General features: G+C 38.5%; 1 protein-coding gene across 1 annotated transcript in view; it reads right to left on the bottom strand.

Moving 5' to 3' along the window:
• LOC134208659 (bromodomain-containing protein 4) overlaps positions 1-25,430 on the bottom strand; it is a 76,328-nt gene that overhangs the window by 6,000 nt on the left and 44,898 nt on the right. Inside the window, exons 3-4 of the mRNA XM_062684422.1 lie at positions 2,664-2,944; positions 2,235-2,402 (exon numbers count right to left, since the gene is read on the bottom strand). Of these exons, the coding sequence (XP_062540406.1) occupies positions 2,235-2,402; positions 2,664-2,944 (449 nt within the window). The remainder of the gene's footprint in view (positions 1-2,234; positions 2,403-2,663; positions 2,945-25,430) is intronic.

The raw sequence follows: 25,430 nt of genomic DNA, 5'->3' as shown, positions 1-25,430 counted from the left end.
TTTGCTACGAAATCTGAAGAGAATTACTATCTCTGTATTCCGCAGAAGATTTCTTTCGAAATCCAGAGAGATTTTTTTTTCCGAATTCCTGTGAGATTTTCTTCCGAAATCCGAAGCATTTATTGTCGATTCCCAAGAGGATTTTTCACAAAATACGGACTGAGTGGACTTCTTTTAGAATCCAACGAGGAATTCTATCGCAATTTGTAAAATATTTCTCCCAACATCCCATTGCATCAACCCATCCGAAGAGGATTTCTTCTAAAACCCTGAGAAGATTTTTCTAAAATCCTGATTTTCTTCCGAAATCCAGAGAAGATTCCTCCCAAAATCCGATCAAGATTTCTCCAACTATTCGATCTAGATTCCGGGCAGGATTCCTATCGAAATCCAAATATTATTTTTACCGCAATCGGGAAATGATGTCAACCTAAATCCGATCAGGATTTATACGGGAAACTAGTCGAACAAGCTGTTTTCCCTTTTCCATTTTTTTCCTTTTCCTTTTCCAAATCTCTTTTCTCTGAATTTCATAAAGAATTTCTTCCGAACTACAAGGGGGATTTCTTCCGAAATCCGTAGAGTATTTTTCCCTGAAAACCAATGGGGAATTCTTCCGAAATCCCGAAAAGTTTTCCTGTGAAATTCGGAAAGGATTTAGTCCCTATTCAGGAAAGAAAATTGTCAAAAATCCTGAAGTGGATTTATTTCTGAAATATTAAGACGATTTCTTCCGAAATCTGACGTTAGTTCAAAATCCTGCGAGATTTTCTTCCTAAATCCGGAGAGAAGCATTTCTCCATAATTTTCCGAAATTCGGAAAGGAATTCTCCAGAAATATGGAGAGAATTTCTAATGAAAATCGGAGAGGATATTTTTTCGATATCTGAAGAAGATTTCTACAGAAATCCGAAGAAGGTTTCTTCCAAAATACAAGGAGGATATCTACCGAAATCCGAAGAAGGTTTCTTCCAAAATACAAGGAGGATATCTACCGAAATCCGAAGAAAATTTGTTCCGAAATCCGAAGAGAATTTGCTCCGAAATCCAAAGATGATTACTTCCTCTGAATTCCGCAGAGGATTTCTTTGGAAATCAAGAGAGATTTTTTTCCGAAATCCGGAAAGAAATTCTACCCAAATCCAGAGAAGATTCCTTTTGAATTCAAGAAAGGATTTTATCCAAAATCCGCATAGGTTTTTTTTTTCAGAAATTCGGAGTGTATTTCTTCTGAAAACTGGAGAGAATTGCTCCCGAAATCCGGAAAATTTGAAAATCAGGAATCCATTTTAAATGTTTCGAAACCATATCCGAATTCGTTCGCTAAAATATAACAATTTTTAAGTAGAATTTCTTTTTCAACGTAGAGTGGATTGTGTGAAAACTGTTGAGCAATTTTGTCTTTTTTTTATTTCTCTGAAATTTCCTGAGGGTCGCTGCTTCAGCCCTTTCCCCCTTAACAGGAGCTTCTTTAGCACTGGCATAATTTACGACAAGTGAAAAACTGTAACTATTTCCAAATTCATAAAAATAACGAAAAAGACCTAAATATCTACACGCGGAGCCAAAGGATTGTAATCTCATTTTAAAACTGGTTTATATCTTATTTGATCCATTGAGCAAAATTGGATTCACCTGTTCCGTTCCAGGTTATCCAAGAATTCTCTGGAGTATAGGACTTAATTTATAAAAGGAGCAAATAGAACTTTTGTTACTCGTATTTACCTTAAGGCCTGTACTCCAGTTCTTGGATGTCCTGGATGGCTAGCAATATTTAAGTATGGACTGGTAGGAGCATGTACCATAAAAAAGACGTTGATAGATGTTAGTTCATGCGTGAAGGCTTGAAAGCCTAATCTCCAGGGAATTCTTGGAATACCTAGAACATGTGTTGATGACATATTTTATTTGGTTCCTTTAATTGCTTTGATTATTGAAAGGGTCCATTTTCAACGGATTTAGTCAAAAACTTATAATTTAAGTAAAAATACGTTTTACGTTATTTTACGAAAGTTAGGATCTGCGCGGTTATTTTAAGGGATTGATAGTAGAAAAGTGAAGAACTAGCCTGAGAACTAAAAATCACAGTATTTCTTGCTAAAATTACAGAAGCTTCAGATGGTAATTAAGTGCCCCAAGAATGTTATTCCAAATCATCTAAATTATTACAGTGTTCTGCATTAGAAATGGCTGATATTCACCTGATGATAAGTAATGAAGAAAATTTTACTCACTTTGGTTCATTTCCGGTTTCGCAGAAGATAGCGATACGTTCTCCGGTCACCTTCTGCTTCTTTGGTTCGGTGTTGAACTCCATTCCGAAGGGCAATCGCATGATTTTGGATGGTGCATCAACCATCTCTTCGGTTCGGCGTCGCTCAACAACACAGTTCATCTTGGACCTACGGAAAGAGCACCCATCGTTAAGAAGTTAATCGATTCGATCTACTTCGATTAGGGAGAAATATATTTGGATAGCATTCTTTTACCGGTTTAAGCTTTATTACCCAATCGCATTACCAAATTATTATATTGATATTAGTATTGGACTATCCAAAAACAAATCATTTGGTAATAACACGACGGAGTAGAAGAGGATTAGACCAGGTATAAAGGTGCAGTCCAAATAAATCGTTCCGTTAATAATTTAATCCAAAACTTACTTCTGATTATCGCGCAGCATGGCGTGGGCCAGCTCGGACAGGTCCAATTCCATCGGCATCTTAACACGAACCCGGTTGTTGTTCATGTCGGCGCTTTCGTCGCTATCCCCGTCGGCGGCCGGTTCGTCCTCGTCGTCGTTGTCGGTGCTTTCGGTCGATTCCTTCTTCTGCTGAGGCTTCTCCGCCGGTTTCTTCTCCTTCTCTTCCCGGTCGATGTTTTGCAGGTTGGCCTCATCCGCCGATAGGTTGTCTTGAATCAAGGCTTGCGCTTTGGGGAGTTCCTAATTGGGGATGGACGAGCGAGACCGGCATTAGAAATTGTAGGTAGCGTGAAACCAAAATGTAAATCTGGTTTGCGCCGTTATGTAACCGTGAGCGAGAACAAGCGAGGAAACCATAAATATGGAAAGCTGAACAAGCATAACTCATCTCCCACATTGGCTCATACGGGGTGGACAGAAATGGTAGTTGTTGTGGTAAAACCACTTTCACTTTTATTCGATGTGATTCATTTGCTTCGGTGCCAGGAAAGGTGACGACTCGGGGCAAGATTATAAAGATCAAAAGTTACTATGCCCTGCTTTCAGATTATGTAACATTTGTAAGAGAGAAAATTGGCAACACTGCAAACATATCGTGCATCATTATATCTCCGTAACGGTAGGGTAAGGTCTAATCAGCGCCAAGCGCCACCAAAGAAGATTCGCTGATGGCATTTCGTAACCCTTCAATTGAGTCACGATGGATGCTGTGGCAACATTTCCCAGCAAAATACTACAGAGTTCACAGAAGATGTACTAACGCTGTTTTACAGACTAACTATCTTCTAACCCCGACGGATCGTTGCAGTGGGTGAGACAGAATCCCCCCCTCCCAACTGGGTACTTTCCATTTCATCGTGCGCAATCCAACTCTACCTAAATGACAGTAAAGCCTCGATCTGATTGTGGCTCTTCTCGTGGTGGTTGCAGTTTCGAAAGAAAAGTGAATGATGCAAACAGAAATTGAAACCAAGTTACGGGCTCCTTCATTTTCTTACTTTCGTTCAAGCTGTTTGTTGTTGACCTGGTTGTCGCCGCCCCGGTGGCAGTGCGATTGCCGCAATTCACTACTACGCTCGGACTTACACTTCTGGAAAGCCCAACAACTGGCCAAACACTGCTAGCAGTTTGGCTTTGCAATAACATGAATATATTTTGCGTCACAGCGGTACCAAATTTCAATAAAGTGTGTTGCTCGAATTTAAAAATTCATATTATATTTACATTCCAATGAGAATCATCCGAGTATTTCTGTGGATCTGAGACCATAAATCTTCCAATTGCAAAATGTTCCAAAACCTTCATCTCAATTCTGTGTTGCATGATTGAGTTGTTGCTATGAAAACAAACCCAACGAGCCACGTGATCGTGTGATTGACAGCTGTCGCCAGCCATGACAGCGGTGTGGTACGATCCGCCCATAATATTATGATCAATCCATTATGAGTCATATCGTTTTCATAGATTATGTTTGGGCAGCAGCTGAGGTTATAGAAGGTGCGAAATAGGCATAGGGTTACTGTTCATAAGTTTAGGTATGTGGGCATAATCTTGTTCTACTACTTCGAAACAAAACGTCACAGAGCCAACATTTATCTGATTTTTAATTGTTATTTTTCTGATGAAAACGTTGAAAACATCGTAATTCTTTCGAGTCATTTGTACGAGTATGTCTAATAAAATATTATAAATGGAACAGACACCCTAGGATGTGAAACTGGCTGATGGCCGTTTTTTTTTTTGCGATCTTCCTCTTCCACAACACGGGGTCTCCGCATGACTACGAACGGACCGTCGAATTTAGGAAACATTGTGCAATGTTTGGAGCTCGCATAGTCGTTGCTTTGGATGTGTGTGTATGCGTGTTTGCGTGCCAAATTATGCAATATTATGATGCTTTTCTTTGCTGTAGGTTTTTGCTCTGCGAAATATGCGGTTTGCATTGTGTTGGGTAGTTTGGTTATGAATGTGATGGCCAGGTCAGCGAATAGATGAATTCAGCTCGTTGGGATACCTTTGTTGGTTCTTGAGGGTTGAGTTTTGAATATTTTATACTTGGTAATTCGAAGTGCTAATTGTAGTGTTAAGTGCCGGACTTGACTGAATCTTCTCAAGCTTCGATTAGCATAAATATACTATTTCCGACTATTTCAGATTTGTTTTCAAGTTGTGTTCATCATGGAAATTTATTCACAATTCAAAAATGTTTGTTATCTCTATGAATGGTCTCTCGCTGGTAAGGTTTATTGCAATACGCCTGTTGTTGCATAACTTAAAAATGTACTTACTACAGTTTGAATCTGTAGGATTTAGGAGTTTTTTTAAAAGTGCTATCGAAAGTTTTTCTAACACGACTTACTTTGGTAAGGTGACCTCAACTAAGACAATAAGATGAAATACTCAAATAAGATATTTTTTATGAGAATGATTAGCTACAACAAAAGCCAATTGCTTCATCACAGCTTAACTTTTGAGCTGTACCTATTGGTACGCATGAAAACTATTTTGAGGTCTACGCGCAGGTAAAGAAATCAGCCCTAACTAATTCTAAATCGCCCTAATTTCATTTAGCAAATGAAATATTATGTTTACACCTGTGGAAAATATGTATTATTGCGTCTGCAATCATCGTATCCTTATTAATGGAATTTTTAGTTATAATGAAAGCGAATGAGTATCTCACGGATCTTCTAGATCTGTTTTATGAGAGACAGATTGCCGATTTTGTTAAATAAAACTTGTTTATTATTGAAACTCTGCCATTGGAACAATCTTGATTATCTTGCCAATAAATTATAACACGGTAGTGCTACTAAGCAAGAACGAAACTCGTTCTCTGTCCTCTATATTGTTGACCTTCGATGCTTCCCTCATTGACCGCAGCATCTTTGCTTCGCAATCATCATTATTGCCTGCTTAACGTTTGTGCCTAATGCGGTTGAAAGATGTTCCATCATTGCGAACTTCGTTTACGGCTCAGACCACTAAACCCCGGCTTTATGATCGTTCATTTTTCTCATAGCCTAAGGAACAATACTCGTCCAGTCCAAGATCAACTTCGAACATAAAAAGCAACTGGTTTTTGGCCTTAAATCCGTACTTTATTAGCATATCTGACTGGTTATCCACCTGTCAGCAGTGGAACAGCAGCTCGATAGCGATTCCAATTTAGGAAGCAAACTGCACTCTAATACACACAAACATGAACCGCCGACGATGAACGCCCACCGAGTGATCCCGGCTTGATATCGGACTCACGTGGCCTCTCATCATTGGATAGGGAATGTATCGTCTTCCCGCGCCACCGTCTATTGAATCATAATTCAACTCATCCAATGATTGAAGGGACTAGTCTCTACGGAATTCTCATCCCTCATTTTGTTGAGCGAAGAACAATGGCTACTGATACGAGTGATAGATTAGCAAGCAACTGGACAAAGTCGGTGCCGGGTTGTCAAGAATTCATTCCCAACGACGACCGGCTGGCCGGCGGCAAAATTCAGTTCACACTTAAGCTGATTATTTTTCATTAGCCTTTGAAATGATGTGTAATTAGAGTGCGATTGTTGATTTGTTTGGATAAGAATGCATTCTTAGCACTTTAGGGGAAAGCAACGGAAAATGCGCTAGAAGCTTACCGTGCCATCATGATGTTAGTTTAGATTCGTGTCGAAATAATTGCCACTTCTTTCTACAAAGTAATAGTTTGCAACAATTTAATAGAAAATTATTTTACAGTTTTTTTTTTAATTTTAATACAGGGAAGACATATGCAGTTGTGGATTCAAATCTAAGGATTTTATCGATAGAGTAAGAGCTGTTTTTCATTACGTCAATCCTAGAAAGCAATATATCTACCCTGAAATACATTTTTCATAGACATGTTAACACAAAAAAAAAATTGTATGCAGAGGTTTTTGGGGCTGGGGAAGGTTTTTAAAATGGTTCGAGACACCTCCATTCTTCGTAAACGGGGATTCCCATACAAATAAAACATCAGTTTCTACATAACTCGAGAACATATCAGAGAAACAATCATTTTTATGCGAAACGAAGTTCGTCGGGTCTGCTAGTAATTAATATACAACTTTTATAAATAATTGAAGCTCCTTAAGATTTTTTTTTCAAATCGAGTCTAATTTAGTAACTAGCTTTATGTACCCGGCTTTGCTCAGAATTGCCAGTTTGGTTTGCAGTTTTCTTTAACAATCGGAAAATGATAAAACCAATTGGTCAACAGGGTAATTGTGTTTACTTATTCATACTTTATCATTTGATTAAAAGAAGGCTTTTCGAAACATTGACTGAAGGGATCGTGGGTTTGAAAGGTCTTATTCCGGGCAAACGTCTATTTCTAAAGAAGGAAAAACATCCATCGATGCCATATTCCGGGCAACGCATATTTTTAAAGAATGGATCACACCCACCATTGCCTTATTCCGGGAAAATGCCTACTTTTAAAGAAGCAATCACATCCACCATGAAATACATTAATTATTGCTTTTCACTGGGCATACCATTATTCCGACGAACAACAATTATCATTATTTTATACCCAGCAAATGCTTGCTTTCTATGCAAGATTTTTCTGATGCTGTTCATAATCATCCTAAATGTCCTTCATGTCGAATGACCTTAGGCCAAATAGTGTTATGTTAATGGCCTTCTTCGTTCAGGGATATATCATTTTCAGGGAAATGTCATATTCTGGGATATGTGTATCGGACTGTATCATTTTCGGGAAATATCATTTTCGGAAAATGGAAAATGTTATTGTCGAGGATTTGCTATTTTTAAGGAATTCGGGGAATTTGTTTTCGAGCATTGTACAATGTCAAAGAACCTCGGATGTACTAAATAAGAGGGATTTTAAATTAAGTCGTTTTCTAAACAATGGACATTGATAAATGGGTTCAGAAGTCATACTGAATTGATCAATAGCCAAACAATACCCCCTCTCCCACACCTTCTTCCTTTCAAAATGACTTAACAACATCCACTAAAATCGCTTCCTTAGGACAGACAATATTTGATGCAAATTTGGTTCAAATCGGTCATGAGGCTCAGGATTTACATTGAGTTGATCGATTACTAAACAATACCCCTCCACACATACCCTCCCTCTTTTGTAAAGATTATCCCTAACCTCCTATCGTCTCCTTATGATAAAGAACTTGTGTTCCGAATTTGTTTGAAATCGGCCAAGGGGTTCAGAATTTAAACTGAGTTGATCGATAACTAAGCAATACCCCTCTCCCCACACCCTCCCCCTTTTCTAAAGAGCATAAAGAATGTGTGTTCCAAATTTGGTTAAAATCGGTAAATGGGTTCAGAAGTTATGCTGGAACATACATACAAACATACAAACATTGAGTTTTATATAGATATAAAATAAAATATAAAAAGAAAAGAAGAAGAAGATAGAAGATTTAATATTTAATTCGATTTTTCTAAAATGAATGTTGCTCTACAACACTATTGGAAGCAAATTATGCCTACTAAAAATACTTTCTTGGTTACTTGCCAACTCGGACTAAGTCATTCCGAAAAGTCCAATAGAAGAGAGAAAAATAGATAGAAGATATAATTCCGAAGGTTGAAACCAAGATCAGTATGGGTGACATTGCAAAGATCGGATCCGATTAGTCGAACTATGAGAGCATTACAGAATGCCATCACCTTCATCACCTTCTCATCGGCGAAATGCGCGAATTCAACTGCTGAATCCATGACATTCGCTCAACTATTGCATCGTGATATTCATCGGTTCCATCGAGACACAGTATGAGGCCTTCTCCTGTAGAGTGTTGCGCAACCGACACTTTCCAGCTTCACAGCAGCTGGCTTTACAAGAAGGCAAGAACTGTCTTTGCGAGGCTTAGAAATGTTTGGAAGAACAGCCTAATCTCAACGAACCAAAATCTGAATTTAAAATTTTAACGCCACTCGAGTGAAGTCAAATAGCATAGACAGCTATCGAGGTCCAGACCGATATTTGAAAAGTGCTATTAGTGTCTTGTGTCTGTTCTAAAACTCTCAGCATTCCGATTTGGCGAGATCAATAACAATCATATTTAAATAATTTTGAGAATGTGTAGTCTGTGTGCCGTAAGGTTGTGTGGTATGACCTTCCTGCAGGCTTAGTTCCTGGTACCAGTAAATTCCAGTTAACATATTTTTGAGAAATATTTCTGTGCTACAGGGTTTTGTGGAATGACAATTTTGCAAGCTTATTCTGGTCCCAGAAGGTTTCGGTTTAAAGACAATCCTGTAAATTTATGTTGGTCCCTGAAGTTCCCAGTTTCAATAAAATTTAGTTTTAGAATAATTTCTGTGCTTCAGGGTAGTGTGGTATGATGACCATCCTTCAAGCTTATTATGGTCCAAAAAAGTCCCAGTTCTAATAAACATAATATTTTTTAATATCTTGTGGGATGATTTCTGTGCTGCAGAGTGGTGTAGATGACCATTAGGGTGCCGATGAAAATCGATTTTTGCTCAAAAGTTTCATCTCCTCGAAAAAAGTCCCTATGCAAAATTTCAGCTCAATCGTACTTCGTTAAGTGTTTGACCAAAGCGGTCAAAGTTTGACTTTTTTGAAACACGATGTTTTTTTTTCGAGATAACACCAGATCTCGACGTTTTATGTATTTCTAAGACATTTGGCATAAAAAAAAATCGATTTCGAAATTTTCCTGTACACCCCATCCCCATTGGGAAATTTTCGTGTTTCAAAAAAGTCAAACTTTGACCGCTTTGGTCAAACCCTTAACGAAGTCCGATTGAGCTGAAATTTTGCATGCTGACCTTTTTTTAGCAGAAGAAACTTTTGAGCATTATCCGTTGTTGTACCATACATTCCATTGGCACCCTAATGACCATCTTGCAAGCTTATTATGGCTCAAGAAAATCTTTTAAAATATTTTTGAGTTCAATAAAATGTTTTAATATATTTTTGAGAACAATTTATGGGATGCAGTGTGAGCTGAAGTGAAGATCGTGCAAGCTTATTCTGGTCCTAGATGGTACTTGTTTCAATAAAATATTTTTAATTATTCTTGAGAATGATTTCTGTGCTGCTGGGTGATGTGGAATGATCATCCTGCAAGCTTTTTATGGTCCTAGACTTAAGAAGATCCCTGTTTCAATAAAATATTTTTAAATATTTTTGAGAATTATTTGTGGGCTTCAGTATGGTGTGAAATGAACATCCTGCATGCTTTCTTTGGGCTAGGATGATCTTATCTCCAAAAAATGTTTTTAATTATTTTTGATAATGATGATTTCTTAACTGAAGAGTGGTTTGGTATGACCATCCTGTAAGCTTATTATGGTCCCAAAGAGTCTCAGTTTCAATAAAATATTGTTTTATAATTTTTCGAATAAATTCTGAGCTGCAGGGTGGTGTGGTACACCTCATGCGAGCCTATTATGCTCTAAGAAAATATGAGTTTCAATAAAATTTATTTAATTATTTTTAAAAACAATTTCTGTGCTGCAGATTAGTGTGGAACGATTATCCTAGTGCAAGCTTATTATGGCCCAAGAAAGTCCCATTTTCAATCAAATATATTTGATTATTTTTTAAACCGATTTCTGAGCTGCAGGGTGGTTCTGCAGTGTAGAATTTATTCTAAAATTTATTAAAATATATTACACCCGCGGAACTAATTATAAGGCATTCGCTGATTTTCATACAAAATGTTCATGTTTGAGGACTAAAATCTCGATTTCTAACGATTAGATTGAGGACATATTTGGCATCCTAGTCTAAAATAGCCTCAATATTCAAATAATGGTGGCTTTATAATTATTTCCTACTAAAACATGCCTTTTCAGTAAATGTGCAAAGAAAAACCATCATTAATTGAAAAATTTAGGTCCTTTCAAACTGGGATGCCAAGCATCGCTAGAAATCGAGATTTTGGTCCTCAAACATGACCAAACATGAAAAACAGCGAATGTCTTAGAATTATTTCCGGGAGTGTATTGGAACTCGCATTTTCTTGGGCCATAATAGACTCGCAGGATGGTTTGGTTATATCACACCGCCCTGCAGATCTGAAATTTTTTCACAAAAATATTTTTTTTTATTGAAACTGAGGTTGTCTTGGACCATAATAAGTTTGCAAGATGGTCATCGATGTTAGAATATCGGCTAGTGTGCGACACTTCGCTGTAGATCGAAGATGGATAGGAAGCAGGCGCCAGTTTGTTGTAGTTGCTCTTGGTGCATTAAGGAATATTGTTATGGATATATTGTATATACCTATTGTTGAATAAAGAGAACTGCAACTGCTGGCAAAAGTATCAGTCAGCCTGCCGTGGAGTGAGAAGGAACTCTAGTATTGTTTTGTTCTTCGTGAGGGGGTTCCCTTCTCCGGCCAACAGGTTATGGGCACAGGAACGATTCCCATTCTCTATCTTGGTGGGATGTTATAGCCGTCGACGTTATCGCAGTGGGATCATGGTGGCCGCATAAGTCGCGTGGCACAGTGGGATCATGGATCAGCCACGTAAGTCTTGGGTAGCGCCGGGCGGAATGCATTAGGAGGTTGGAACGTTCGGTAGGATGCTGGCTGGTCAGCAGGAGTCCAGGAGAAGCGTCGGAACATTCAGGAGCTGGTCAACAGAGGGTGCTGTGCAAACGTCGGATAGAGGCCATTTGTACGGGCAACGGATTGGGCCAGGAGGAATTGTTCGGCGAGGAGGAGCTCTGGACGGGAGGCTCGGTGTTAGAAGGAGCCAATAGAGTTGCGAGGCGTGCGCAGAAGTGTTGGAATATCGGGTAGTGTGCGACGCTTCGCTGTAGATCGAAGATGGATAGGAAGCAGGCGCCAGTTGGTTGTAGTTGCTGGCAGAAGTATCAGTCAGTAGCCTGCCGTGGTGTAGAGAGGGAACTCTAGTATTTGTTCTTTCTTGGTGAGGGGGTTCCCCTCCTATGGCCAACAATCGACACCACTCTGCAATACAGATATTATTCTTCAAAACAATTAAAATATTATATTGAAACGCCAGGGATATGAGATAAATAAAATTTTCGAAAAATCAAGGTTGATCAACACTCACACACTTTTAAACTATGTATCAATTAATAGAAACGCGCCAGCGAGTAAGAATCGTTTGAATATTGTATCTTGATTTGAAGTATTCGCTGTTTTATTTTTTAATACTATTTTCATTCCTAACACAAAACCAGAACACCAAACAGAAAATTTACCGGAACTATTGACATTTCGTTGCTAGTAGTAAGGTTTATACTTGAATGATAATTCTGTGTTTATTATCATTTGAGTCCAAATTTTAGAAGTTATCGCCGGTGACCTCTCGCCTATTGTTTTCATTTGAAATGTTTTCCAATAGAAAATACAATCATTATTTTCTGAGAATGATTCAGCACAACATTGATTGTGGCTTTTAATTAATCTTTCTATGAATGAATCCATTCAATATTATCAGCTTTGTGGATATTTATGAAATCATTTACACTGGGGTCGCTTTTTACGCGGTTTTTCATCGCCGGTCATTTTTTAACGGTTTTTAGGGCGATTTTTTTAACCCGGATGTTTTTGAAAAGTCGTTTTTGCGTTGTTTTTTTTCTAAAAGGGTCGAGTAACTCGATTTTCGATGAAGTTGTTTTTACCGGGTTTTGGAATTTAAACGTTTTTGCGCGACTATAGTGTACACCCAGGTTTGTTTTTGTACGGCTTGGTTTAGTTTGTTTTTTATGAACACGATTTCATCGTGGTAACCTGCATTTACGTTATGAGCCACTGAGAAGTTTTGTCGAACCTTCATTTACAAAGCCACTGAGAAGTTTTGTCGGACCTTCATTTACAAAGCTTTCATGGCGACACGGATCCGAAGAAGAAATTGAGTTGGCCCACATCATTCAAGCAATATCTACCGCATGCCAATGAGCTGCATGCTTTTTCCGAAGCTTTTCAGCTAACAGACAACCGTTCTGTTAGATGCAGCACCATCTCTGTCCCGTTTCTCGGGTTCCAAAAAAGTGTCCTTTACTGCTTAGTGAACCGTCTCGCAAATTCACGCACAATGAGTACACGTGCAACAAGAGATGTATCTCTTTGTTCCTCCAGTTCTGTAATATTGTTGTCGTAACCTTATCCAGAGTGTACGTCCTATGGCACGATTTATCGTTGAATAATGCGAAGCGACTGAAATCTCCACATTCATGACTGAAAAAACTCCACATTCATCGAATTTAAAAAAAAATTTTACGTTTGAGAAACTGTTGGACAAATAGTCGACAGGTTTTCACAAACTCCTTTGGAGTATTCCCAGAAACTCCCCATTTACCTGCATCTTTTTCTGAGCTTTGACTCTTGAACTCTCGGACCACAACGAGAAGCCAACAACCATACAGAAAGTTTTGATTGGGCATAGCCGCAATTTTCTACGTTATCCTCAATCGATTCAGCGTCATCGCGATCAGAGATTGAATGACAACATCTACATTACCGTATTCGTTGGGATCAGCGAACCGAAGAATTTTGTCCGCTTCCTGATCCACTGCACTATGGTCCAGGATACAGTTTTTCGGCGGAAAGATGCATTTCACGCCAAAACTATATTTTTTTGAAAAAACTGTTGTTTTACAAAATCGTTCGAAAGAGTAAGGCCATTCTGTCAAAATCACATTTTTTTCATAAGTTGATATCTCCGGTTAGGGCAGAACAAAAAAATATGTTAACATGGCATTTGAAAGAGCAATTCATATTTATTTATTTATTTATTTCGTCAACCGACGTAGACTAGTACATATACAATATACATGTTTTTCTTTATTTTCTTTATGCTATAAATACGGTATTATAGTGTATAAAAATATGTCGATGACGCAGTTGTCGAGATGGTATGTAGAAATTTAATTTCGATAAAATGTTTGTTGAATCAATACGCTGCGAAACTATATCGTTAATAAATGAAACCATTGCAGTTTCACGACGCTCTTTCAAAGATTGAATGTTTATAAGCTTGCAGCGTGCCTCATATGATGGAAGTAGGAATGTTGTCCAACCTAATTTACGAAGAGCAAATAATAGGAATTGTTTTTGTACTGATTCTAATCTTTCTTCGTGTGCTATTGAAAATGGAGACCATACAATGCTGCAATATTCCAGTATCGACCTTATATATAATGTTTTAATTGTGTATGGGTCATGAAAGTTATAGCAGAAACGTTTTATAAACGTTTTATATGTCAAAAAATTGGAGAGATTTTATTTTTTTATCTCAAGTTTTACCAATTTTACTGAAGTCTTCTTGTTTTTTCATGTAAATTGATATAACTCGACAACGGAAGAAGATACAGACGATATTATTAATGCAAAACACGCGTTTTGAAAAGCCCAATTTTCAATACGAAACAATGAGACAAGATTCCGCGACGAATGCAACTTGTTGCGAGAAAATCCGTTAACGATAAGTGCCTGAAAAATGAGTGAGAATTTTGTATGTGTTTCTAATGTAAAAAATGAATTTTGACCATAACTTCGAAACCCATAGTCCGATTGGGCCAATTTTCAATACGAAACAATTGGACAAGATTCTACGTCGAATGAAACTTGTTGCGAGTAAATTAGCTGAGAGTAAGTGCCTAAAAAGTGAGTGAGAATTTTTCTTATAAAAAAATATATTGTTGCCATAATTCCGAAGCCTATAGTCCAATTGGGCCATTTTTCAAAACGAAACAATGGGACAAGATTCCGCGTCGAATGCAACTTGTTGCGAGCAAATCGGTTAAGGATAAGTGCCTGAAAAATGAGTGAGATTATTTTGCGCACACATACACACACACATACATACACACGCACACACAGACATCACCTCAATTCGTCGAGCTGAGTCGATCGGTATATAACACTATGGGTCTCCGGGACTCCTATAAAAAGTTCGTTTTTGGAGCGAACATATAGCCTTTACGTATACTTTGTATACGAGAAAGGCAAAAAAATATTTACAATTTTTTTTATATGATGGGCCTTATTTTTTGGTGGCACCATAATGATGGCCTTACTATTTCATTGCAAGATCATTTTATCGGAAATAGCGTCCTCGTATTCAAAATAACAAACAACCACAGAATTATGCTTTGTTATAATAGCATACATGAATTAATAATGCTATGTTACCATGTAACGTCAATGCCTTTTTAAAAATTAAATTGTTAGTTGAAACTGAGGTACAGAAGGGTGGAGAAAATCTGCATAATCGGCTAAGCATCATTTTACGTTTTAAAAACTCACAATTCCGGTGATGGTGCGATCAAGTAACAGGAATGCGAATCAAGTGGTTATTATTGTGAGTTAAAATGACTTTACAAAGTGTTGATTGGTTCTGTGGTATTGTGAATGACTATCAATCGCAAGATCCATTAATTCAACCCGGTTTATGTTTGTTTTTTTCCTGCTTTAGTATGTTGCAACATTATTGTTATTTTTTTGCAAGCACAATTAGTTTCAATGTGCTCCAATCCTCGCACTTTTTTATTGCAAGAGAGTTAGGTATATTTTATGGCACATTAGCAACGGCTATTCATTCTGGATAGTTGCAACACAGTGAAATTTTCATCTATTGGCACAAGTTGTGCTGGTTGGGAAGAAACCTAACCATCTCTCAAGTAATTTAAACAATCGTGGATTTTAATTTACGAATCAATATTCGACAAATTTTCGATTTCCTAATCATCCGTCTGATTCATGGTTCGTATGCGATACTTTCTCGAATCGCCTCGCCGATAACTGCTCTATACACGGTGCTCGGTCGCACTCACTAAACACGCAATCAATCATGTCAAAACTTTCAACAATTCGTGTGCCATTTTTTTTTACTTCATCACTTTGTTCAGCCCATACAGAAGGCGATTATTTCTGCAACCTCCTCCATTGCCTCCCACACAAGCTTTTATGGGATTGATTATCTGTTTTTGTTTTGTTTTGTTTTAGCGCTCGAATCAGTCGAGACTCGACCTACCATAATATATGTAGGTAAGCTGAAGGAGGGGTATTTATTGAATGAAAGCCGTTGATTTCTAATTTATGACCCGGCAAAGTCCTCATCGACGACCGACGCTGCATAGTGGGATATTACTTGAAACTGGATGAAAAAAAGGCATGTCTGTAATGTTTCCACTAAAGATGGCAACCGATCGTTGGGTGTAGGCCTAGAACATTTTTTGACATTATTTGAAAGTAGCGTTTCATCCATCCGTAAATTGATACTTTATATATTTGGAAGTAAACAGCTTGGAAAAGTTAAAGGGTTGAAAGAAACCACTAATTGGAAGTTTTTACGGAGAGGTTTGAGGTAAACCCAATCGCAAAAATTCAAAAATGGTTGCTGTTAGACAACACATAGCACATTTTAAACACATAAAAAATGAAAATTATCTTGTGACTTAAATCATATTTTGAGCAATACCGAACAACGCTGTGATGCGATGGGGTAATGTTTGCAAATTTACCGCATGCAACGTCGCACTGTCTGTGGTTGGGGTAATGGTGAAAGATCTAAAAGCGAAACTCTTCATATTCGAACATTTCCCACTCGGTGCGGGACTATCTGAATTAGATAGGCGCTTGCTTGGCTGGCTGGCAGCAAACAATGAGCAATTGATTTCTATTATTTTGCACGTCCATAATAATGACGAAACCCTTTTCATCGTTGGGTAATCCCTTGGGGAGCATACGGATTACTATCCGCTCTGCAATGTCTATTCAGTTGGGTCGTTCGGTTGCCACATACCTACTATCTGCGCACTGCATTCGCGGGCATCTTCAATCCCGCTCGTATAGATCATCAGCTCTGCTAGGCTGCGCTCGAAATAAGCCACCCAAGGCGATCGGTTGGGTACATCTGTTTGTTAGCTCTGCTCTATTGTGTGCAATTGATGAACATGATGATGATGCAAAAGGTTTTTTCTTCAGACTGGATGCAATTTGTAACAGCGAGATAAATTCGAACCATAATTATGTTTGACATGGGTGTAAATTGAGCCGATTCGACACGACCTCCAGTGCAGCTGTACGATGTTTGACCATTTTATCGAATAGACGAAGAAATCATCTGAAGACTTCCGTCAACCCTTCGGGCCCGTCTGACCAGAAATGGAGAGATAATTTCGCAACATGTATCTGTCACTGTCGTGCGGTCGGTGGGTTGTGAGGTGCCATGATATTTTCCCGTCGAAGCACCGCAATATCGGCCCTTACGTGTTTGTATGGCAAATATAATCGATTGCACCACGATGCATACCGTAAATGTTTTATAATCTACCTACATCCAAACAAGAAAACCAGTTGTAAGCTAACCAACATCCTAAACTAATCAACTTCCAATTAAGTACACGCATTACTTAAACTCACATGCGCGGGGACTGGCTGACTTCCATGTTGGTGTATGTATAGGCAGAACTAGGCGTGTAGGGGAGTAGGGTGTATGATGGTGATGCCTTTATGGAAGGTATTAGATGCCAAACGTAATCGTAACGGAAACGGAACTAAAACAAGATTCATATCCCAGCACATATGACTCGCAACGTGTGAGATGTTTTCGCCATAAATTCAAATGCGATGCATGTAAGTAGAGATTTTTATCTTATGCCTTTTCTGATTAATAGAAAGTATCTTCAGTGAAATCACGAGAAATAGTAAATTTATGTTTCCTGTGATCTTGATCAAATTCTCGACGACAAAATTGTGCAGTAATTTATTAACAAATCTACTAAAATTTCCATTGTTCAACTGTCGAAGCTATTCACAACTATCGTTTGTATCACTTCTGTTTCAGGTTGTGATAAATAAGTATCCATCTCCTACAATAATTTGGTGTTAAGGCATTTAATTGGCGATTCAAAGACCTGATGTTAGGAAATGAGCTTTTATGAACAGGGATGACAATAGTCATTCTCGTCAAAAAAAAAGTTTTCATCATAACATTGCACACCTATTCGGCCTACCACGAAACAATGACGACACTACAACTCGTCGCTACTGTGGCATTTCGTACTGCGACGATGACTATTTTCAGCCCTGTCTATAAAAATAAAATTTTATCTCGAACGGCCGCTACAAGCAGTTACGAAATTTGCTAGAGTTTGGGTCTCAACGCGTGAGACAATATTTAATTATGGGTTGCAAACATCCATCTTGTTCCAGAATATTTGAATAATAAAAATTCCTTTGTTGCTCATCGATAAAAAACAGCCAAGACCGTCTGTCGAAGTACGAAGTTTGCAGGAATAATGAAATGCTGCTTAATTTGCTGAATAAACTCTAATCTTTCAATTTACTATAGCATTAGAAGCGAGAGTTTAGATTTAGATTTGAAATATTTATGATCTAGAGAAAATGTTAACCGTTTCTGTTCAATGAGGGAGCCGTGGATCGTGCTATCACTTCCCATGGATGTCGTCACTTAACAAAGTAAATGCAGATAGCATTCCCCTTATAGCCTCATAGCTAAAAATTAAACCTAATCCCAAAACAATCGGGCTCTAACAGAAACGACAAACGAGAGTTAACACGTAACCGGCCCCGTTGGTGACTGAAAATGTATGAGCTTTTAAACGTAAATTAGATTACACTGGCTTTAGTGTTTGAGAAATCTCGAACTCTTAAATCTCATGCGCGAATCAAATCCCACCATACTCATCGCGACTCGCGATTTGATTCGAATTAACATCGAATTAACCTTTTTTGCTTTAAACAATATTTAATAATTCTTTATATTATATTATTAAACAAAATTATATTATTTAACAAAAAAGTACGCCATGATTGAGTTATGTCGCCTTTTGAAGCGACATCATTTTTCGGCGAATGAGCAAAACGATGCTATCTATTCTGCCCGAAAGATTGAAGCGCGATGCGCTCTTTGTAGAATCTCAAGCGAGTTGGCTCGCGCATGAGCTGTCATGAGTTGCCTATGTATTAGGTTTTTTATTAGGCCTTTCGGGTAGCTTTGTTTTTATTTAATTATCTGCTGATATCTATGCCTCATTGAAATTGAATTAAATAATTTATATCAAATCAACAAAAGTAGATAGACGCTCGGATAGTCATTAAAAAAGGGGATAGAATTTCACAGAGCATGTTGAATTTTCATAGAAAAATCTTTCTATATTCAATATTACCTTACAAATTTATATAGTTATAAAAATGTTTATTATTTCTACTTATATGTTTACTTTTCATAATGTAGTGAATCGATTTGTTGATCTATTTTAACTTTTTCGAACGAATATTGACATAATCTAACAGTTTTTCACTGTGAAATTCTGTAATGGATCTCAAATTAATAGTGGATTTACATAACAATGCTGAAATCGAAAAATAATTTAAATTTGCACATATGCGGTCAAGAACAGTGTTTTTGGTTTTAACTTCAATCAGTTTTACGCATCATATCATTTTTATAAATAAATATTGCTATAGCAATGATATAAATAGTGTTTTTTTGTCTTTATTTAGGTGGACTTCAATTTAAAACTTGCATCATACAAAATCTGAATTTTTCTACTATTAAGTATTGTGTAATATGTTCTATTCATATGAAATAATTGGAGTAAAAGAAAAAATGTTAAGTTTCCAAAGACCGACTTCGAAGTAGAGCCTGCAACACGCCATTTTTTTATTCATATTATAATTTTATTAATATTTTTATTAACCACGTAGAGATGAAATAATTTATGTTGAAGTCCATAAACTCATTATTTTTGGATAAAACTAAAATTCTACGATCATTTTGATACCGTTATCGGGGGTGACAATGGGTCAAATGGGGTTGAGAATAGGTCACTGTTTCAACAACATAGAATGTTTTTAGTAGCAAGAAAACTAATTAATTATAAGAGTCATTTTAGAACGATTTTGTTATTGACCTCTTGGCTGTCAGTAACAGCAATGACTCATTCTTAACCCATCGTCACCCCCGATGGCGGTATTTGAGTCAATCTTCGATTTTACTAGTTTTCAAATAAATATAAACAAATAGGTAATATGATTGAAATCCAGTAACTTTTCCACGGCTAAATTTCATAAATTTCTAGCATTCGCAATTTATCAAATCCTACAAGGCCCCTTTATTTTTTGAAGATTTTTCTACATTTAAATATGCTACTAAACGCATAAGAAACTACTTTTTACGTTTTCAATTCGCAAAATTTAATTACTAAATTTGTGTACATAATAATTTGTGCAATATGAAGTAGATATTAAAAAACATTAAAAACAAGACAAAAATATAACAATAATCCTTGTATAAATCTCAATAATATTTACTTGCTATTTGATATTCAATAAATTTGATTGGCGACATCACCAACACCATCGAAAACATGTGTTGGCAGTCAAAAAGTTGCACCCAAACCGTTCGTATTTGCGGTGGCAAATATTGCACCGCCGGTGTACACCGTTCGGAATAAACGAAAACGACATGAGATTTTGTTATGGTATGGCGCTGGGGGAAGGGGTATCTTAAGGACATAGTTGGAAGAGTACCACTATGGCATTCTGAATGGAACCCGTCCGTACTACGTACTACTACATATATTCAAATAAAATCTCATATAATTATTGTTTGTTTGATTATAGTTCTTGTCTTCTGGCTTTTTCAGACTGAAAATTATTCAAACGGGTTCACGTTTGCATTGCCCGTCGTTTTGGCCCGTTTATTTCAAGTAACCCAATAAACGGGCCGAAACGTCGGGCAATGCAAATGTGAACCCTTTTGAATGATTTTCAGACTGAAAAAGCCAGAAGACAAGATTTTTTTTTTTGTATAAAAAGGCTCTCTTTTTTAACTTTGCATAAACGGCAAAAGTTTATCGGAAAACTTGTATTTTTCACAAAATCTCAAAATAATTTATGATTATTTATTGACTCTTTATGTTACCCAAATAAATCGTAAATAATATAATCCTTTGTTGCAATTAAATTGCAATACATGTGCATTTTCAGATGGGTTTATGGGTACGAATGAGGTCCATGAAATCATGGAATGTCAAATTTTATGATTTTATAAACCACTAATATTGTTTTATGGATACCTTGGATTTTTTTGTAACTCCCCAAGATTCTGAAAAAGTTCCTGAATCAATTTTATAATTCTGTTTATTCAGATTGGAGCTCTTTTAACAACATTGTTTCTTTATTCTTTCAAAATACAGTGAAAAATTCCTGTAGGAGCCCAGAAGGGATTCCAAATGGAACCCAAAGGAATACCAGTGGGAATCGCAGAAAGCATCCCAGTTGGAATCTCAAAAAGATTTCAGTCGGAATTTCAGATAAATCCAAATCAGAATTCCAGGAGAATTTCAGACGGAGTATCAAATAAATTCCGGAGAAGATGTCAATTGCATCCGCAGAATGCGGAAGGGTCAGATGATACTCGTCCTAAAGCGGGATGCAAGAACGGTAAAGTCCTGTGTATAAAACATTTACCGAGGATGTACTGGGCGTTGGGGTTCAGGTCGAAGCCCTATGCCCAGTAGAAGTAATGTAAAGGGCTGGATGAGGTGACCTGGTCGACACACTGAGAGATAAGTGTGGAGTCGAGATCCAGGACTCTGCGATTCGGTTCAACGGAGTTTTACTGTAACGCAGGTTGCCTTAATTAAAGTACCCCTTGCGGATGCCAAGAAGATGCTGGATAAAGCCAAACTGAAGGTAGGGTGGTTAGTATGCCCAACAACTTAAGGCCTGTTTTAAGTGCTTTGCCCGTAGCATAAGTCCTTTTCATGTAAGAAACTGGATCATACTAAGCTAGGGAGGTGTGGACCTGTGGGCACAAATTTTGCACTTGTCAGGCTATACCAATGTGTTTGATTTGCGCCAATGTTGAGGACAACAAACGGTGGACAGGCCTGTCCAGATTCCGCAGTTGAACTTAAACCACCTCGAGGCAGCTCAAGTGTTACTACAACAGTCAGTCATTGAGTATAGAATTGAAGTTGGTCTGAGAGGGGTAAACGTTTAGCGACTATTAAGAGGTTTGTGCCTGTTCTGTATTAGCTTCTGTATTAGTTCCACGAGTGGTACCAAAAGGCAGACCAGTTCTGTTGATCCAGGATGAAGAACATCGCAGTTTGATGCGGAGCTCCGAGGTGGTTACCACGCTACGCCTAAGGGTGAGGAATTGTTTACTATACTGACAAGAGCGTTTGACGTGTCCATGCCCAGGAAAACACAACGTAGGGCTGGCCGTCAGCCGGTGTACTGGTGGAGCGACACAAACGCAAGCCTTCGTAGAACTTATCTAAAAGCCAAAAAAAATAGGCTACGGCATACCACGACACAGGACGACAGACTGGCGGGACTCATGGACCCTGAACTACGAAATCAAGTGAAGCAAGTGAGTCTACTTCATTAAGCTGTTCCGGATGGTGAACGATGCATACAGGGTAGTGCTGGCAAGGACTAAAAGCACACCCCACTAAAAGTCCCCGGAGATGTTGGCCAGGATAGTGATTTGTTATTGACACACGGCTCGTAGATATGGCCTACTACACCGTACAAGTTCGACAATGTAGCATCGCCTGGTGACAAATGATACCGCAAAACATTTGAAACTGGACAAGGCATACGGTCCAGATAGGACCCCATACCTTGCATGCAGTATTTGTTGATCCGGATGTTTTCAGGAGTTGACCACAACCGAATCAGGACGAAGGTAGCTTCCCAGATTGTTGGAAGAGGCTGGTACTGGTACTGTTGCTGAAGCCTGGGAAACCCGGGGGTTCTTACGACTAACTCTACACTACTGGTAAGTGGCTGAAGAGGGTGATCCTGTACAGGCTGGAATTTTATACCTTGGGTGCAAGTGGCTCATCAAGTAATCGATCTACCGTCGATGAAATTTTGACCATCACGGACACAGCCAAGGTTGCGCGGGGATTGGCGTGGCATCCGGTGCTGTGCATTGATTAAACTATGTGTGAAAACTATATGTGGTCGAAAGCCATTTGGCCGAATGCCACTAGGCCGAACAAACCATTATGCCGAACGGGTAATTTGGCCGAAAGGGTCGTTTGGCCGAAAAGGTCGTTTGACCTAAAGGGTCACTAGGCCGAAAGGGTAATTTGGCCGAAAGGGTCGTTTGGCCGAAATGGTAATTTGGCCAAAAAGGTCATTTGAAAAGTGAGAAACTGTAAAAAGTGAGAAAGGCGAAATGAGAAGTGAGACGTCTCACAACCCATTTCGTTCTACTCACTTTTTACAGTGAGAAATGAGGAGTGAAAAGTGAAACGTCTCACTTCTCACTCTTCATCGTCTCACTACTAACTTCACGATTTTTACTTTTGACAGCGAGAAGTGATAAATGAGGAGCTAGAAGTGAGATGTCTCACTTCTCACTGTAAAAAGTAAATAGTGCGAAGTGGGTAGTGAGACTTCTCACTTCTCATTTCGGCTTTCTCACTTTTTACAGTTTCTCACTTTTCAAATGACATATTCGGCCAAATGACCCTTGAGACCAAATGACCCTTTCGGCCAAATGACCCGTTCGCCCAAATGACCGTTTCGGCCAAATGACCGTTTCGGCCAAATGACCCTTTCGGTCAAATGACCCTTTCGGCTAAATGACCCTTTCGGTCAAATGACCCGTTCAAATGACCCGTTCATCAGGCCGACCCTTTCGGCCAAACGACCCTTTCGGCCAAATGACCCATTCGGCCAGATGGGTTTCGGCCTAATGGTTTGTTCGGCCTAGTGGCATTCGGCCAAATGGGTTTTAACCAATGACACTTCCCCGTGCATGATCCAATCGAACTATTTTTAGGATAGAATACTGCTCTACAACACCAATGCTGGGCAGAAATCGATTGAAGGGACAGGGATCGATCATCGAACTGATGGAGAGCTACATCAAAATTTCCAGCCCGTTGTCAAAATAAACGGGTTTGCGAATGACGTAATGGTAGAGAATATTTCTACTCAGGTATTTTTTTTTAAAATCGATCTATCCTATTTTATTTATAATTTTGTGATTCAAATCTGCGCACTTAAGCAACATTCGCCCCATCATCCTCTACATGTGGTCATGCAAACATAATCAGCCGATGTAAATGATAATGATAATCGATCTGAGGCTGTTTGTTTTTTTAGGCAGCATAATTGCAACATGATCTGACGACGGGTATACTTTTTTCACTAATGGTAAGCGATTGCATAGTGATTCCTGTAGCCACGTGTGTAAGCACGCACGACACGAGGGATCGTAATGTAGCGGATGCATAATTCCGACCGTCCGATACATATTAGTCGAGTGGTTAAATGGAGTTATGGTTTAAATATGTGAGGTATTTTACAGCTGCTACCGATATGATTGCAGCTGGTTCGGTGGTTTTATGGTTTTAAACGATCGAGTAGTACCTCGTCCCTAACAGATGTTCGTTGATTAGTGAAGGGCTGCGAATAGCGTTTTTATGGTTGTCCGACTACTTATGACCAACTGTTCGACGAATAAAAAATGTTTTACATATCGTCCTCTTAACAATTTATAAATATTTCATAGCTTTATTATAACTTGAGGCGCAATATGACATAGAAAGCTGGAATTTATAATCCACCCATCAATTCCAGTCAAAGTTAATGTTAAACGATCAAGGTCAACCACACAGCCATTTCGCATCCTGTAAACTCGATGTGAATTGGCTTCCCTGCTACCTATTAGCGGATTTTATAGCTAATTTATTCAGATAAATCTGACAAACAAAACTATTCATTCTCGGCGTATCGTGATCTATTGAAGTTGCGCATTGTGCCACTACTTAGAGCCTTAAAATGCTGCGACCTTCGATGGAATCGAGATTGGAAGAAAAAGCTCATCCTCACGAATACGTAAATTAAATTACCACTAGCGAAGAAAACAACGCGTGTCTCTACTTTCGCTTCGGTGAATTGTGATTCATTGCTCTAGATTAGGATTGGGAATGATTTTTTTCCATGGCAATATTTGACCAACCACTTTGGACCCTCCGGTTAATTGCGCGATGTGGCGGTTGTTTACCCTCGCCGGTGCGGTCGATGAGGACATTTCAATGAGAAACTAGGACATCAACGAACCTCTCACTTATTCCGTTCACTCGATGAAGTCATTTCGCCACAAAAACCGCATCCTAAAAATCGATGGCAGATTTCTCTCGTTAAATAACAGAGGTTAAGCCGCCCCCTGTTGACGTTGTCGGGGGAATTTGTCCCAACCGCAGCAGCACCCGTTGAAGCCATCTTTGACAATATACGATTTCCATAATAGTGTTGAGTTGACTGCGTGGTAATCTACGTGCCGCTGGGATGGTGATGGTGATGAACCACTTTTCCACCTCGGTAAATCTTGGTTTCTGTCTGCGCATAGGTCCGTATCTGACTCTGGCAGCCCTCACTCACTGATGGATGGCTAAGGTGAAGTCGTAAAGTGCTGCATTTTGCACCCGCTGTCAAGTGCCGTGGTACTCTGCTAGCTTTCACGCTTCGGCGAATTTCTTCTATGCAGACGAAGATGTCTTGCCTCTTTGTGGATTTTTGTGTTATTTTGAAGTTGTATGTTTTTGTGTGGGTTTTACAACGATTGAGTTAGATGAGATGAAGTATTCAGAACTCATAAATAATTACTCTAGAAACTTTTGCATATTCAATGAATTGGGAATTCTGTTTTATCCCTTTAAGGGCCAATTTCTTCACCTCCGCTTAACTCTTAAGCGGTGCTT

This window comes from Armigeres subalbatus, chromosome 2 (genome assembly GCF_024139115.2).
Source record: "Armigeres subalbatus isolate Guangzhou_Male chromosome 2, GZ_Asu_2, whole genome shotgun sequence".
Classification (NCBI taxonomy): Eukaryota; Metazoa; Arthropoda; class Insecta; order Diptera; family Culicidae; genus Armigeres; species Armigeres subalbatus.
This window is presented reverse-complemented; position numbering and strand designations above follow the sequence as displayed.